At 39.7% G+C, this 18,494-nt stretch overlaps 1 protein-coding gene across 2 annotated transcripts in view; it reads right to left on the reverse strand.

Annotated features, from left to right (window-relative positions):
- Nucleotides 1–226: 226 nt before the first annotated feature.
- Nucleotides 227–18,494, reverse strand: part of LOC102372739 (ephrin type-A receptor 6-like) — a 47,701-nt gene continuing 29,433 nt past the window's right edge. Inside the window, exons 2-3 of one of the 2 annotated variants that reach the window (XM_025210252.1) lie at nt 3,250–3,913; nt 227–848 (exon numbers count right to left, since the gene is read on the reverse strand). In XM_025210252.1, the coding sequence (XP_025066037.1) occupies nt 781–848; nt 3,250–3,913 (732 nt within the window). In that variant the 3' untranslated portion in view covers nt 227–780. Of the gene's footprint in view, nt 849–2,614; nt 3,914–18,494 lie in introns of those variants that run through there. The other variant, XM_025210251.1, reaches the window with a different exon arrangement.

Consider the following 18,494-nt stretch of genomic DNA (forward strand, 5'->3'; position numbering starts at 1 on the left):
ATGGGTCAGTACACATGGAATTTAACATTTACTATTCATTTTTTAAAATATCTGGTCGGTATGAAACTGTTGCTTCTAAGGGCTAGAACCTGGAACCATTCTTTAAGATAACATTTACACACTGAAACAAAAAACACTCATGTATTACAAGAAATACAAAGTTAGCCGGAGCAACATCAACCTTAAAAATACACTGCAAATAGACAACATGAGCAGAAATAAGCACCTTTGAAAATAACTCAGAACAAGCTAAAAAGAAGAATTTACTAAGACAAGTTATTTTACAATATGACCTGTTTAAACATTTAACGATCACTCTCTGGGCAATTAACAAAAATACTCTAACAAACGTACCATAGGTTTTCTTATAGGCTTCCAGTTGGGAGATACTTATTCAGCAGCAGACTTGATCCTCTTAGTGAATGAAGAGCTGTGATCATCATACAACGGGAAGGTTCATAATAGGGATGGCAAGCCAGTCAATTGACCAGTCAAATATTCCACAAAGCTAAGAATACCCTCTCTCAGGAACAGGCACACCTTGCCCTTCCTGAGCTTTCACAACCTCCTTTCCATTCCCACCATTAAGCCCTGTGAGGCTACAGGAGCTGTGCTGAGAGAAGAACAAAAACCAGCAGCATAGAAAAGCTTCTCCTACTGGTCACCTGCTGTAAGTGCAGGCATCTCTAAAAGCAAACAGAAAGCGGTTGAAAGGGTTGGCCTGCTGCCTACTTGGCATACCTCCATTTTAGTAGCTATACAAAGGTAAAAGTCACAGTTTTAGGTGTGTTTCATTTCTTTCTTCTTTTTTTCCTTTACATTTTGTAAACTTTCAGGCAGACCCTGACCTGGGTTTTGGGACAAAAGCCAAGGAAAAAAACTGTTCAGTCTTGAATATCATTGACATTTACTCTTACTTAACACTGATTGTAATAAAAAATAATTACACCGTTTTAGAATTGAATTTGATGTTTCATTATAACAGTTAAATAGACTTTTTTTTGTAATTAACATATAATTAGACTAAAAATTAAAGACTCTCTTCACTGTTCTAATTAATAAACCTTTACAATAGTTGACTGTTATCTGACAATATTTGACCAGTCAAGTGACCAAGTGTTTTTTGACCAGTAAAAGAACTCTTTTTAGATTTAGGGTTCAGAGCATTTGCTTAGAGATCTACAGCATAACTTATAAGTAGTAAAATTACTAGGGCTGGGATGACAGGCTCCAACTTAGAGGGAGCATAAGATTGGCAGCTTTTACTGTGAGCCTAACCCCCACTTCTGACACTACTACATAGGGTATAACATCTGCTTGCTATGTCTCTGCTCATAGGAGGGACATAAATTGACAAATGATGAATGCTTTTTGTTAATTCCAAATGATTAATACCTAACCCCATTAAAGATAAAATGAAATCCCATGTGGAAAAAATACCTTGATATAGCCATTTCCACCCATAATGTTGCCAAAATGGTACTCTGTTGATGAATACATTTTAGAAGATGATAAATGGTGTCATCCAGAAAACAGTGGAGAGAGTCAGCTCCATTTTCTGATAGTAACACATGGATAATATTTTTCATGCACCATTGCTTATGTTTGTGGTCTACATACTATTTTTTCTATCTAAAGTTTCTGTACTGCTGCCTATCACAGAATTGAGTACCAGCTACATAAAATATTCTGGGCTAGGCAAAGCCATTGTACAAGCTATGAACAAGTTATGAACTCCTTGGTTCTTCTCTGTCCTCAGTACAGACCTGATTTCATGTGAGGACAAGTGGTTCTACATGATGCTTCATTTTACAAACCACTACCAAAGAAAAGAGCTACAATGTTCACAAGTTACTGTTAAGCTATTAGAGAAAGAAGACAGCCTTAACAAAAGACACTCTTGTAGTATCTGACTACCTTTGAAGCTGACTACCATGTTAACTTTCAGGACAGTCTGTGTATGAATAAATACAAATGCTTGATTTCACTAGCGAAAATAAATGGCACTTCTAGAGTCTGAATTAAATTTCTGTATTGCAGGCACAGAGTCTACAGATATGAGGGCAATTGCACAGGAAAAAACTAGCCAGAAAGACCTAGCTGATAGACACTAATACTGTTCAGGATGTCTTGTATGTCTTGTGGTAGATGGATGGGCAACCATCATTGCTATGAACCTTCCTGTTGATAAAAATGACAGCTCAGTATCGTGAGCACTGTAAGATTCATTGCTTACAGTAGACGTCTCTGACAGATACTGAGATCAATCTGTCAGCCCGTGCACGAGGCTGAAATGCACCAGGATGACATGAACACATTTTTGAGTTTTAGGAAGGGTATGTCACTACTCCACATAAATTCAAAGCCTTACCAAAGATTAGTACCAAGCTTACAAGAATCTCATCTGCTTACCTATTTGCTCACGTACCAAACAATATTGAAGCTGAGGTTCTAGCTGATTAAGTTCAGTCATAGTTAAATTCCAGTGATGTGACCTCTTTGATGAGTCCAATGCAAATAATATTACCATAGCATGGGATGAAGTAAGCTTTTACTCATGAAAGATTATGCACCTTTGATTCAATTAGTTTAAGTTACATCTCTACCTGCCTTCTAAATAAGACTAAATTATCTCAATAAAACATAATTTTTTTGCTCCTGTGTCTGTGTTCACAGTTCTACCTCTGAATATCAGGTATAAGCAAGAAATGAAGTAATCTTCAAAAAGTTGCTAAGATATCATTCCTCATCTTCCCTACTCTAGCAAGGCTCAATATTATACCTGTCCCATATATAGCAAGCACACAGTCTATTAAATAGTGCTGGGACACCACATCAACACAGTGATGTGAAGGAGATACTTTGCTGTAGTACCTTCCAAAAGTTCAGCAGCTAACTACACTGCACTTTTCAAAGCCCAAATAAGTAACTGATATTTGTTCCTTAAACAAACTGATTTAGTGTGAAATTGCATACCTGATTTATTGTGAAACACCAGTACTGAATATATGGCATAATTTAATAACATTACACCACAATAAGGGGAATTCCATATTCTGCATGGATGGAGCTGATTAAGGTGGTGTTTCTTAGAACTATTTTTTTCTTCAAAACCAATGGCATCATAACTTAAAACATACGTTTTGTTCATTTCCTTGAAAATTTGTAGGCTGTATTCTCCACAGACAAATAAATTACTTGTAATGTAGGTAATTTGACATTTTTTTCCTCTTAATTCTGTTATCTTACCATGGCAGGAACCATCAACTTCCTCATATCCTACACTGCAGATACATCGTCCAAGAGGCACAAGCCAATCCCCATCTGCTCCACAGTAGAGTTTTGGAGTATCCCGTTCTTCAGCGCTCTTCACACAGGAACCCCGTACTTCCACCAAAGAGGAAGAATCAACCCTTGGAATAGTATCAGGAAACATAGCCAAGTTACGAACTGTGAAAGGACACTTTTTGTAATAAACTCGGACTGAGACCAGAGCAATGCATGCTCCAATGTCCTGAAAAGCAAGGTAAAATCCTTTCTTGTTTATTGGCCCAACCTCACGAACTTCTGTGTTGAGTTTCAGGATACGGTCACCCAAGTCCATCTGGGTAAAACTCTCATCAGCTGCAATAGTATCAATTTTTGAGTACTGGCTTGGCTTGAATTTCACTCCATGGGACTCATCTGACTCCATGTAGTAGAGGTTAAAAGTTTCCTTGCAAGTTCCCAATACCCATGGAATGCTGTTGCAGTCCCTCAAAGTAAACTTCATTTCGACATAAATTTTTTGTGCTGCATCACGGGAGATCCAGTTTGTACGAAGCCAGTTGTTTTGGTTTGGTTCCATTACATTACATACCTGGTAAGTGTGAATTGGACGGTTGTGCTCATCCATTTCAGTAATTGCATCCCACTGAAAAGAAAATAATTTTTTTTGAAAAAAAACAGGAATCACACATTAACATATTTACAATCTTAATAGAGAGTTGGGAGATTTCTTTTACTTGAAAGAGCAGAAATGTTACTAAATTATATAGTAAGATTACTATGGAAGAATCAAATAGTTTGTAAGTACCATGTTGATAAAGAATAGGAATCTGAAAACTGTATCAGTGAAACTATGTCTAATGGACAGTGGATGAAACTGTAAGTCTCAAAAACACACTCTATATATTCATATAAACTTACTTTTCTCTGCATAAACCCACCCCCCACAGACGTTCAGTAATTTTTTTTGATATTCTTTGAATATCCTCATCACAAGGCTACTAAAACTATATTCAGTGTTCATATGTGGTACTGATGAAAGATTAGCACTTTCCATATATTTAATTTGTAAGAGGTCTATATATATTGTAGAATACATGATCAGTGATAAAGACTGCTCTTGGATAATATGACCATTAGCATTTTCATGTAGGGCCTTTTCCAAAACTTATGTTTACACAGTTTAATAAGAACTCATGTCATTTAACTTCTGGTTCAAATAACATCTCAGAGAGAGCACAATATTAGAGGTGGGACCAGGTTACAGATATGATTATTATTTTCAACCTTCTCATGACATTTGGAAGTTGGGGAGGAGTCTTCTTTTCCAGTTGAGATTCTCTGTGCAAAGAATGCCACTATATTAATCTATTGAACTTTCTGATTAAAATTTAGATTATGCAACAACGCTAACAACAAAAGATTTAAAACCCATCCATGAAAGGTTTCTAAACTGCTTAAATTATTACAGAATCTACTGATTTAAGGAAATACTGATTTCCCAAAACAGATTCATAAAGTGAATTATTTTACATCAAACCACTCATATTAAAAGAGGGACTTAGCATGTGGATATTTCTGTGCATCTACCATAACTACAGCTACAGCACAAAGTTGTATGGCCTTTTAGATGTGCAATTTTACAGATATGCTGATATACTAGTGATGGGAACATCTGTTTATAATCAAAATGCCAGAGTTCTTGTCTTTAATGTTCTACAGCACTACAATTTCTATTGTTTATCATTTTTGCAATGGATACAGTTTTGAACATGAAATTAATAAAATTTATTTGCATGCAAATGTGTTAATATGACCCTCCAAAAATTGAAAATGAAAAGTTTAAAACAATTAGGAGTGGAAGACTTCATACTGTATTTTGTCTCTCATCAGCATTTTTTAACTTTGTAATAACTTTGCTTAAATTATATAGATGACATTTTATGTTGTCATATTAGTTACATGATAAATGCTAAAGTCAAAATGTGCATTAAAATTAGAATCAATATGTAATTACAGATGCAATGACGGGATAAGAACCTTACAGTCATTAAAGCAGCATCATTCAAATATGAATTCATTCTGCTAGCACACACCAAAAACAGATTGCTTATTTCAACACATGAAAGTTCAACTTCTTCCAATCTAGGTACCTATAGTTAAGCTCATAAATAAAATGCTTTGTTTTCATGCAGGTGCTGAACATACAAAATTCCTAATTATTTCAGTACTCTTAGAAAAGTATACAGGTTTCCTTCACTTTATGCGGGTTCTGTATGTGTGAATTCACTCTTTTGCGATGACCTTTTTTATACCAAAAATTTGTTATATGTGAGGTAAATTCACTCTTACACAATTGGCGTGGTGGAAGTCCACAGTCAGCTGCTTTCTGTGGTACATTGTGGAAATGATGCGTAGCAAAATATAGTCACCTGTGTGGATCTGTGCTTCTCACTCATTGCCTACAATATGTGTTTCCGTAGTTGCCATCCCCATTATGGTAACATTCATCAGCACCCTGTGCTTGTGTGTACACTGTCTGCTGTTGGTGAGTATCAAAATTGTCCTGTAAAAGTGGTCTGGGGAATGGGTCTGGGGGTCAGTACAGTCAAGGTCTTGGAACATATCCCTATATGTTACATTATAAAGTGGGTTTCCTTTATGCAAATTCAAGTTATGCAGTTTTCCAGGAATACATCTACAGTATAAAGCAAGGGAAACCTGTACTTTGCTTAGCAGCTTCTATGTTGCAAAAATCCAGACTGAGTCCAGTTTATAGCCCATTCACCATTTATGAGGAAAAGGGCTTTTCTAATATGCCACTAAGCTATCATTCCCTAATGGTGAGGAAAAAAAGAATGCATCTAATGCACTCTTTTGCTATGGGGTAAGGTAATAGAATCACTTAAGAGTCAAGCCTATTTTGCAGTTGGTGGAGCAGAGGATACACCCACTTGGTGGAATCTGAAAGAAGCTGAGCACTTAGTTTTAGGCACGTGCATGTGCATGTGTAGCGTGAACTGAACTAATGTAGCTGATGTTAAAATAGAGTGCAATAATAGTGAAGTATAACCATGTTAGTCTTGTCCTGTAAGCAACCTGAAAACTCCATTTTGTATCCTTTTGCTTGACATAGGTGAACGAACTCTGCATAGCCTTTATGTATGAGTGTGTGTAAAAGAGTGAATGGTAAGAGAATGGCATAGAGATGGGGAAAAGAAGATTTAACTATTTATGTAAGCAACAAGGCACCAAATGTAAGTTACCAGTCAGTAAACTAATTAATGGATGGCTGAAGAATCCCTTTTAGGCCTAGGGCACAAAGAAGATAACGAGGAGAAGCAATGCCCCCACCCTGCCAGACAAGCAGCAAAAACACTCCAAGGCTAAAATAAGCTGAAGACAAAAGAAGAACAACCGCAAAAACAGAAGCTGGGGTGGAAAAACCCCAAAGCACTGAAACAAAGGATGTCAATCTGTATAAAAGAACATTTGAAAATGCCAAGTTGGGTGAGTCTCTTTCTCTACTGCTGTTTCATCGGAGCACAGATGCATCTGTTCACCCTGCTCCAGCTGTTATTTTTAAATCTGCTATCTTCAGATCATCATCTACTCAATAAGCCTGGGCTGGCCACCCTGGGCTGATATTGAATAACTATTGCTGGTAACTACTGGTGTATGTATGGATGAAATGGTTGTTTTGTGTATGTGTATGCCTGCGTGTAATGATGTGTATGATGATTTGTGTTAGTTTGTATGAATGGTGTGCCCAAACCTCTATGTCTAACTTATGTGATCAATAGACATGGCACCTTGCCTCATCCTCCTTTATAAAGTCTCACTCATGATTTTAGCAATTGGCAATTTGAGTAACATGCGTGCGCGCGCGCACACACACAAACTCTAGTAAGTGGAAGTGATAACTTTAAAGAGAGAAACCTAGGGAAGGAGAAGGAAAGAAAACCAAGAGAAAGATTCTCACGGTGTGTGTTTATATGTGTGTAAGAGCACACTAGTGTGAGAGATGCTAAAAATTTGCTCTCCCCAACCCTTTTTGAAAACAGAGTTTAAAAAAAACCCCAATGCCTAAGAAGGATTTTTGAACAGGGGATCAGTGAAATACTCTTGCTGCAGGGAAAGAAAAAAAACCTCATATTAAAATATCCTCCTCCTATTGTAATATTTTCTTCAGAACTATTTAAATTTGAGCTTAGAAAATTGGAGCCCAGAATTCTGCTGCTAGTCATGTAGCTAATACCATAAATCTTTTTTTCCCCCTACAGGAAAGCAAGGGCTCTGTATTTAAATGATAACTGGTTTCAAAGAACAAAAGAAGAAGAATTTATTATATACAGATGATTTTCCTTTTCACTCAGGGCAGCCATAGAACTGAAGATCCAAAAGGTATTGAACAACAATAACAACAACAACAACCCATTATGTGGGAGACAAACATATCTTTTAAAATGATCCACTAATTTGGTTCCAGATGCTGAATTTTGAAATATGCTGTATTTGAATATCTACATGTTCAATATCTCTCTACTTGTGCATGCCTTACAATGAAAAGTGGCCTCTCCAGAACATCTATAAAATGCACAGCAAAATGTGAATTTGAAGTAATCTCTGGAACAATATATTGATTCTGAGTTAAATCATTATTTCCTGGGGTTTTTTTTCTTCTTTACAAAATTAATGTAATGAGGCTAGGGCCAAGTTTTTCCAGCCCTGGGGCTGGAAAAACCCTGAATCTGTACACATGTTCGTTTAGATGAGGCACAGTTAACCCAATATATGTAATGTACCTCCTTACATTACATATATTGGGCTTAAAATTATACTTCATATATGCTATATTATTTTTCAAACACCTAGAACTTTCTGCTAGAAGAATTATTTATGAATATCACAATAAAGAAAGGGAAAATATTGAGCCAGTCCCTGGACAGACTCAGAAGGCATGACTCCTCAAATTTTAGAGGTATACTTGTTCAGCTACGTATGAATATGGACCTTTACTTATTTTGAAACCTAGATCAATGTATTGTTGCTCCTCTGCGGACCTAGTCTTTTGCAAGGCTTTTTAGAAGGCCAGCTTATATTGCTGAAGAGTCTGGTAGAACTGTCTATTTATACAGCTCACACATTATCTAAACTATTTACCCATTATTCTTAAAGCATGACTACTCCAGACCCACAGACAACTCTAGAACTGCTAGCTTAGTCACTGTGAACCAGCAAGAACATTTGTCTGTCATAATGTCCTCCCTACCATCATAAGGCCTTCCTCTCTTGGGTGACTTATTACCAGGGATCCTGGTTTTGCCTGATTAAAAAAAAAAAAAAAAAATCACAAATTCTCTGCTAAAAATCCCCAAACCTATAGTTAAAATTCAAGGCCCCACAACCCCACCCCCCAGGCTTGCTGGTGTCCCTTGCCCCCCACCCACATGCCCTGTTCCTCCAGCCCTGCCACAGGGGGGCCCCAGCTGACAAGGGTATGGACCTGGGTCCGTATCCCTCTGCCCCTGCTCCCTCCCTGCTGCGGGCTTGGGTGGGGTGGCTCCCCGCTGCTGCATGCACTCCCAGGGGGCAGGAGAGACCTGAACCCCCAGATCTGTACCTGGGGAAGGGTCAGGGTCAGGCTGAGGCTGCTGCCCAGCCAGGTGGGGCTTGAGGCCCGGGGCCACAATGCATGGCTGCAAGGCCCCAGCAGGGAGCAGGACAGGGCCATGAATGGCTCATCTGGGGAAGGGGAAGGGGTACAGCTAGTTCCCTGCTGTCACGTGCACTCCTGGGGGGCAGGGGAGACCTGCACCCCCCAGATCTGTACCTGGGGCAGGCACAGGCTGCAGGCTCAGGCTCCCACCCTGCTTTCCTCCCCTGGGGCCTCCGGAGCTGCTAGGCATGACTCCGTGTGGCTGGGGACAGCGGGACCATGCAGGGATTCCTTGCCACTGCAAGCTGCTCCCCCCCCTGGTAATGCACCTCCAGCACCTGCCACTGCTTTGGGGAGTACAACCCTGTGCTGTTGCCCTCGCTGCAGCCCCACACACAAGAGGCGCATCACTGGGGCAGCAGAAGGGGGCCGAGAAGCAGTGAGGAGGTTTTCTGTGTGGCTTTTCCACTCCCTGCCACACTGGGTCACCGGGAAGGGTTGGGGGTTGGAAGCAGGGTGGCAGGGAACAGCAGGCCCCCTGCTCACCACTGGGAAGCTAGCTGATTTTACAAGGCTACTTTTGGTGTTAAATATTCTACATGAATAAGGGTACAAGAGTCTGGCTATTATGTGGTTTGGAAGAATGCATGCATATAAATATTAACGTAGTTAGGAGCAAATTATCAAGGAGGGAGAGAAAACCAAGTAAAATGATTTCTAAAAGCTAGAAATTAGGAAGAAAGCAAACACTATTTCAGTCACCATGTCTGTATTTCATTGCCTTTTAAGAGACAGAACAAAGTTCCTGAAGTCATAAAGCCTTATGGCACATCTGGGTACAGGGTGATAATTTTCCTTTCAAATCAAAAAAATAACAAACAATAATTCTTTGGATCAGAAAAAAGATGTTAACTATCTATTTTAGCTTCACATTTTCAGAGTCCTTCCTTGTGATTTAAGGACATGTAATTCTCATAGACACAACTATATAAAAGTGTTGACCAGCATTTGAGGACTGGGGGCGGGGGAAAGATGGGGGAGGGGGGTGGATGGGTTTGGCAGTCAGCTTTTCCGAGGTGCATTCTCAGTTCCCACACATTTCAATGGGGATAGAATCAGAACAAGATTAGATTATGCTAGCAGCATACAACTGCCATTATGCAAGGACATATATGACTATAGGATGAAAGTTTCAAACTTCTGAGCACATAAAATTAGTACAGGTGTGGTTAATTAACTTTGCACATAATCATTACACTTACAAGGAAACAGTAGCAGATAGATATTCTCCTTGTTATTCTTTAAAGGAACAAATGTCAGTTTTGAGAGTCAGTTCAGTCCTTGTTTTGTGTAACAGCCCTTGCAGATCTCAATTCAGTGTCATCTGCTGACATCTACAAGAAAATTCTCACTTTTTGAACTGATACTTATTGCTAGATTTTTTTTATTGCATTTCCATGGAAACAGAGACTGAATAGTAAAAATACTATAAAGGGTTTTAAAGTTTTCAAAATTCCCTTACTGTATTTCCAATGATCTCCATGGAAATGGGATCAGCAAGGTCAAAGCTAGGTAGCAGCAGAGAAGGATTCTCACTTGGCACATTTAGCTTCCTAGCTTTCATCCGCAAACCCAGATTTAAAAAATGACCTGCCATTGTGACATTCAGAGAAAAACCAGATAGAATTTATAGAATTGTGAAGTCAGAAAAATAATTATCTTTTTTAATTAATATTTTTAGAAAAAAGGACATTTACATTGGACATGACCTTTAAAACACAGCACTTTGAAGATGACAAGTTCAGGGAATGCTAATCAGATGCATAGCATTTTTTTTAAAAAGATTATATATATATATAAAAAATGTTTTCTCTCATTTTCCTAGCATCTCTTTCCTTCAGTTCTTTGGCAGCTATGAGAATGCAGAAATCAGAAGTTCTTACCTAAAAATGCAGTCTAAGGGCACTTTTACATGTGCTCCAGGGTTTAGGGGCAGGCAGCGCTTTAATTAGAGTGCCGCCGTGTCTTGTGTATCAGTGTCCCTGTGCTTAAAAATGGCAGTGGGGGTGCTTGAACTAAAGCTCATCAAATGAAAACCATGAAAACCAAGATACTTTACTAACCCACCCCAAACCAATCATCTGCTTCTGCACACATTACAATAAGAGAGCAATCCTGGAGAATGCTGAGCATTTCCCCTACCTGGGTAGCCACCTTTCCAAAAAGTAAAGATAAATAAAATGGAATAATAAAATCTGCCAGTGCTGCCTTTGGTCATCTATGAAATTGTGTCTTCAATGATCATGACAATAGGACCCAAACCAAACTTCCCATCTACCAGGCTGTTGTCAGACCTACCATGCTATATGCATGTGAAATCTGGATAACAATTGGAAGTACATGAATTCTTTGAAATGTTACCATCAATAAGATCTTCGGAAGAACAGAAGAACAAATGTCAGCATTGTGGCTCAAGTGAACACCACTATCATTGAAGCCATATTTATGCAGCATCGGCTCCAGGGGACAAGACATATCAGTCAGATGTCTAACAACTGTCTCTTAAAACAGGTTCTATACTTCCAACTCACCAATGGTCACCACTCTAGAAGCAAAAAAAGAAGAGATTCAAAGACATCTTGACAAACAATCTGAAAAAATGCAACAACAACATCATCGTGATGGCATCAATCGTTTGGAGCAAACTTGCCTCACTGTGGAGGTAGACAAAGGCAGACAAATGTAATTCAGTATCACCAGGATCTATTCCTTCCTCCTGGAACCATTTGCCATGTCTTCAGTCAAACATGTGGATCTCGGATCAGCCTCCTCAGTCATCTATGGATTTACAGATGACTTCCTATTTAATGAAAGGCCATCATCTTTATATTGTGACACTCTCAGTGACAATGTCATTGAGTCCTCACTCATAAGGTTTCTGATTTGGCTTGGGACAAGTGAAATGTATTTGATAATATATCTTTCATTGAACAAACTATATATAGTTTTGTGGCACAAAGCTTTGAGCTACAAAATGCCCTTCCTCTGCTTTATAAGACCACAATGCAAATATGCTTCAGTGCTGTTCTACAGCTGCAGGACAGTTTCTATCGATTGTTAACAAAACTATGAAAGTCTGAGGCATAGGTCTTTGAGACAGAGAATCCTTGCCCTGTTACTGGGAGAAGACAAACAAAACTGGTACCAGTTCTTTAAGAGCTTGATTTTTGTAGCTTGGAGGGATGAGAGTGCATGGGAGGAAAATACAGTTGTATGGGCAGACCAAAATGTCATCAGGGAGAAACCCTGGGTGGCAAGAAGCAGAAAGGACCAAAGACAGGGTGCCTGCAGTTGCCAGTAGCCCTACCCGAGGTGGACTGAACTAAACAGAGATGGTAGACAAAGGGCAAAAAGGTGGCAGAATTAAAGGGACTAACAAGAAACCCCTGTGCTCAGGTTGGGCGATAGACTTGCCTGGCCAGAAGGGGAGGATTTTCTGGAATAAAAAGCTTGCCCTCAGGCTAGGGAGGGTATTCTAGCCTTGACTGGGATGGATGAAGATTTGCCAGGCACATCACTATGGTACCTGGAAGTACAATAAGGGGAGTCCTGATACGCAAGGCAAGAGAAGTTTTATTTTCCCTTTTACCTCTGAGTTGACCCAGAAGGATGAAGATTTAAGTTTATGTGGCTCTTTAGTGAGTATTCATAATGGCTGTATTTTCATTGAGGTCAGAACAGAAAATACCGGAGGACTGGAAGCAGCTGTGAGGGGAGGCTTGGAGGCTACCTGACAGGTCCCTCAGGGTGCCCTGTGGGACCCTAAGGCAAGGTTCTTTGAGTAGATGTGATATATTTTATTAGACTAACTGAGTACTTGGAGAAAGGTTCTGGGGGAGGGAGAAGGAGAGAGGAGTGAGCCCTGTAAGGGCTGAGAGTGTCCACGGGGCAGAGGGCGGGGGGGGAGGGGTGCGAGAAATATTTGGACTCTGTGAGGCCAAAGGTTCAGGGGGCTAGAACCTAGACCACTGAGGACTTAAAGCTCCAACCAGGCAGTTGATGCTGGGAAGCCAAGGCCACAGTAAGGGAGCATAGGGGTGAAGGTAGCAGCTAGAGTAAGTAGGCCAAGACTGAGAGTCAAGGTCTAGACAGACACAAAAGGGTGGAACCAGGGGTCTTAAAGGAATAATCTCAGTTGACTGAGCCTTGAGAAGTATGGGTGCAGCTGCTAGAGAATCCATCTGGAACCACTTCATATAATCTACCTAAGCAAACAGAAAGTTGATGCTGACATGGGAGTCATATCAACAGGTCTTTGCCATGACTATTGATACTAGATGGAAGTTGCTCAGATACAATGGCAATGTGCAGCAGCATAAAACTTTATGATAGATAAGAGATGAAGAGGAATAAAAACAGGTGGTGTCAAAATGAAAGTGAAAGAAGAGTCAAAGCGAAGTTCCTGAAAGATGCAAGCAGCGACATGTCTTGAAAGCAGCTGTGTGCTGAAAAATATGCTGGGGGCGGTGGGGGGGTAAAAGCATAGACTACATCAAAACAGAGTAGAAAGATGTTAAAACCCTGCTCTGGTTCAAGAGGCCAAGCTAATTCTAGAGATAACACAAGTACAGGGAATATAAAACTGTTAGTTAAAGAACCAAAAAGAATAAATTCTGCCTTCCTAACTTTATTTTGCCTTTGATACACAGTTGAAGGGACAAAAGTTACACAAAACCATAAAAGGACCTAAGAAGACTGTACAGCAAACAGATATCAAAACACAGTTTATCAATAACTTTTAAAATGCCAATGCTCTTACTACCACAGTGAAAGTGACCATAGCACGCAGAAAACAATGACTTAATGGTAATGGAACAGTGTTTATTGTAAGATCAAATCTGTAAAATTTTGTTTGTTTATGAGTCAGTGGTAAATTTATAATCCCTGGAAGGGGAATGTTTTGATATGGTCCTTTAAGCCCACTATGTTATGACCTCATAACATTGGTAACTAGTCTGCTTCTTCAGCTGTTAGTTTGGGGCAGCTAGCTGGAATTCCATCAAAATCAAATTAACAGCAACAACCATCTTCTACTTGTGCATGTACTTGTGTGAATAGCTCCATGCAAGAAACTACTCATGTCTACCTCATCTGCACTAATCAAGTCCCTGCTAAACCCTCTATGTTATAAAGATTTCATGTTCATACTCCATTCGGAATTACAGCCCATTTACCAGCTCCTGTTTATCTGCCGCAAGAGTCTGGGATAGTTGCTGCAGCTTGGCAATATCATAGCAGAACTGTATGCAAAAATGTGGATACTGTCCAAATCGCAGACAACCTTCCATACTTTTGATTAGTGTTGTTTATATTACCTGAGGGCCAATACTAGTATACTATGTGCATAGTCCCATAATTTATGTGAGACTATCACTATCACTCACCCCAGGCATTTAAGAAGCTTGAATTAAGTTGTGATATCTTAAAATACACACTTTTGCAAATAGCAATGATTCTTTTTATTTCCCTTCTAGATTTTTAGCCATTTTAAAGATTCCCTTAGAGAACATGAAGGTAGAAATTTCCTTCTTTATTTCTGGATGAAAGATAAAATTAGAGGACTCTTGAAAAAGGGACTTCAAGGTATATATTGTTAGATTCTTGATAAACTGATAATGCTGAGTTATACACCCCCATAAGGCAAGCAGACCATGATGTTGTTATTTTCAGAAATAATAATCCACCTAAATGGAAGGATGGTTCTGAAGGGATGGAAAAGGAATAGCAGGAAATCTCCTACACTCAGTTCTGCAACAGACCAGCACTGTGACATGGGGAAAGTCAACTGACCTCTCTGGCTGGTTACAGATGTGAAAACAAAACAAAATAAAACAAAAAAAAGGGCACTTTACTTTCAGCTTGATACGCCCCAGCACCAAGTGCAGCACATGCCCAGAGAGACACCACATTAGTTGGACCTGGCACCACATTAGCTTCAGCAGGGCTTTTTGACACCTATCTGATAGCTGATTGACTCAGCTTTAGATAAAAGCACCAAGAAAACCTGCTGAAGTGCCTGATTTATATAGATACTGGGGAGCCAAGTCAAAGTAATGTACTTCTCCTCCGGTAAAGTGCTAGTTTTTGGGGTTTTTTTTAAATGTCTGTCAGTGCTCTCTGTCCATTAGCTTTCACTATTTTTGAGGGATGGATAATACCACTTACTTTTACTGAAACCTGAGATTTGAATGCCTGGACTAAGAAAGACAGATAATGGAATTTTAACATTGAATCTATATTTGAGTGTAAAAGGGGGCTTTCTTAGGGCCAGTCTGTCATTGGCCCACCCACCTGTTTCTGGGCCAACTGCCCACCTCCTTTCCTGCCACACATTGATGATACATAATTATGGTATTTATTAGGTGGGAGGCTGCCCATTCTTGCCCTGAGGCCAGGGGGCACTATCTGCAGCTCTGTTCCTCCCCTACACTGCAGCCCAAGCCTCGCAGGTGGCATCCAGATGACACAATGCTCCCAGACCAAGCTTAGTCCTTGTTGTCAGGCCTCAGATACACACTCATTCATACCGCCCTCCTCTCACTAGGGCCTCTCACACTCCACCCCCTCTCACAGGGTCTCTTTCACACATTGACAACTTATACCACCGTGCTCCCTCCCAGAGCGAGCCCCTTTGGCTATAGGCTTTATCTAGCTCAAACCTTGGGTAGCAGACATACAGTCTTTTGGGCCTCTTCCATGACCCTCACCGGAGTAATGGTCAGCCAATTACCTGACTGAGTCCAAGCTTGCCCTGGCCCCTCCCGGGGAAACTCTATACACTCACACGCACATACTGTGCTCCCAGCCCTCTGGTTTCCCCCTCACTGGGGCCCCACATCTCCGCCCCCCTTCCCTCCCCTGTGGGTGCTCAGGTGGCCATAGCTGTGCCAGGCCCCATCTGGCTCTTACACCCTCCTTGGGCTCAGGTGGCTGCAGCCATACCTGGCCCCCTTGTACCCACAGTATTGTGAGGGCTAAGGATTAAGGTGCCTCAACCCACCTTTCTGGGGTGGTAGCTGGCCTGGTATTTCCTGGGGGTTCCTGGGAGGGTGCAGTTTTAGGTCATGCCCAGGACCAGGAGCCTCCAAACCATCCCCTAAAGCTCCTGCCCTTACCTCCAGGATGTTGTGTACAGCCTTGCAGCCAGGCAATGTTTCTGCCCAGCCTGCCAGCAGCAAACTGATCTGTTAATATAGGTGGCCAGAGTTCTAAAATGGCCACCGTAATCAAGCACCTGCTGGCTGTTTGGCTCAGCCCTTAAAGCAACATGTACCAACAGTGCCCTGCCACATCGAGCAAAACTGACAAAAATCCAAATGCTTCTACCTTTTCCTTCCAGATCTACCTAGTCTCATTGTTTTTTAATATATGCCACAACTGTTGTTTTTCTACCTAATTAATATAATGAAAAAGGATGTTTCAGAAAGAAATGGCAATTTCAAAATGAAATCATTGTCTGTGCAATGATCACTTACTGGACTACATCACTTCTCTACATAGTCATAAAGAATGTGACAATCAGAGTTCTTTGTTTTTGTGTAGTTTCCCACCCATGGCACACAAAATACAAGACATAATACAACACACTCCTTTATTTAGGCTAAGGGATTTAAACTTTACCAAGTGGATGTGAACAAAAATAATGATACAAAACATTTATAGCGTTTCCCATCTTCAGAGTCTTTATAAACATTAACACATTAATTCAGACTAAGGCATAAAACTAAAGAAGCAAAACTAAGGATAATGAGAGGAAGGTTAATGTAACAGATCACTGATTTTACCGGTGTACACAGAAAGATATAATAATGAGGAGCTCACTATATCAATGTTCATGTCCTTTATTTGACATCATACCACCATCAAGAAATATGGAATAATTCAGCAGTGGTAGCACTAATCCAAAACTTTAACAGGGTGCAATAATCCTTCTCTGTTGTATAGGACTAAGAGCACTCCTGAAACTACTCTTTTGTCCGCCTTGTGAGGGAAAGAGCTTGTTGCCTTTCCTGGTGCTTCTCCCATCCATTCCAACTCCATTAGCACAAATAGAAGCATCACGTTCTTAATTATTTTATAGTATAAGATTACAGATATCTGCAATTGCTCCAGCTCATTAATGGTAGCAAAGTGCAGCATCAGAGTGATATGCCCTGTCATTTTTTCTACTCTACACTGCATACATCACCCTATCAAAGACAGCTCCAGGGGTAAAGATATCAACTCCAATACTGAAGAATTTGCTTTAATAATGTAGATTAGGTTAAATCAGATATTTTCCAAACAATTTTTGTTGAAGTTGACAAGGTTCTGTAGAAAGGAATGTCATTTTAACATTCAAGAGTAGGCTTAGGTAGCAATGAACAGAATTTAGGGTAGATTTGCACCTCCTAGACTAACCAAAGTATTTTCCTAATAGTATTTTAAAAATAATATTATAGATTCTATATCTTAAAATAAATTATTTTAAATCTTTTTTTGCAGGATTTGGGTCTCGGTGATACAATACACAGAATTCATTCACTAGATGAATGAATACCTTTGATTAGAAGACATGCAGGTTTTCAGCTTGCTTGCATAAAATCATTTCTTCTCCCTGCCATCCCCATAGATTTGTTCCTATCATGTACTATTGGTGAAAAGTTTCAAAACACAAAAATGATTTTTTAAAAGAATGATTGGAAGTTCTCATTTTAATTTTCTGCCCAACGCTCCAGAATAACTACTTCTCCAAAACTATAGCTCAGTTTCCCCCTACAGTTTATTAGAACAGTTCAGCTTCCGAAAAGGCTCTTCACAGAATTAAGGATTTTTAAAATATACAAATTGCAAAAGCCCACTGTGGTTCTAGCTGAATAATAAGTATTCTGATTGTACAGTACGGAGGTAGATAAAACATCATGCCATCAGTCCTTTGAAAAATAATCTGTAAATATTCCAAGATCTATGTTTTACAACATATTTTCTTAGTTGTGCTGAAAAGGATAGAACTTTTATTGAAATCCTATATAAAGAAAATAATGCAGACTGACTTATTGCATCTTTATATTTTGATTATAAGGATTCGTTGAAAATATTGAATGAAAATTCACACTACTTATTTTGCATTTCCCTGATTTTCTAGGAATGTAATATTTCAGATTTTTTTTGTGGTAAGGTCTGATTCAAGATATGTTTAAAGTTTAGCAAAGTGTTTCCCCTCTGCTGCTTATACACAGGAACTGGGATTGTTTCTCCCAGTATCCACAACATGTAAGTGATTTAGAGTTGATGAGGTAGTTTTAAATTGCCCAGCTGTGGGAGTTCTGAATGCTGTGGGCAAGATGCAACATAGGTTGCATCTGAACTAAGTGAAGCACAGAATTCTGTCTAGGGAGAAGTACCACAAAAAAGCTTTAACTTCCTTTTTTGCCCACTTGATTCTGCTGTTGCTCTGGGGGCTAGAGAGCCTAATATAATTTTGACAATCCTTGAAGCCTGCCTAAATAGACAAAATCTTTCAAAGTAT

Source organism: Alligator sinensis, unplaced genomic scaffold (assembly GCF_000455745.1).
Source record: "Alligator sinensis unplaced genomic scaffold, ASM45574v1 scaffold655_1, whole genome shotgun sequence".
Classification (NCBI taxonomy): domain Eukaryota; kingdom Metazoa; phylum Chordata; order Crocodylia; family Alligatoridae; genus Alligator; species Alligator sinensis.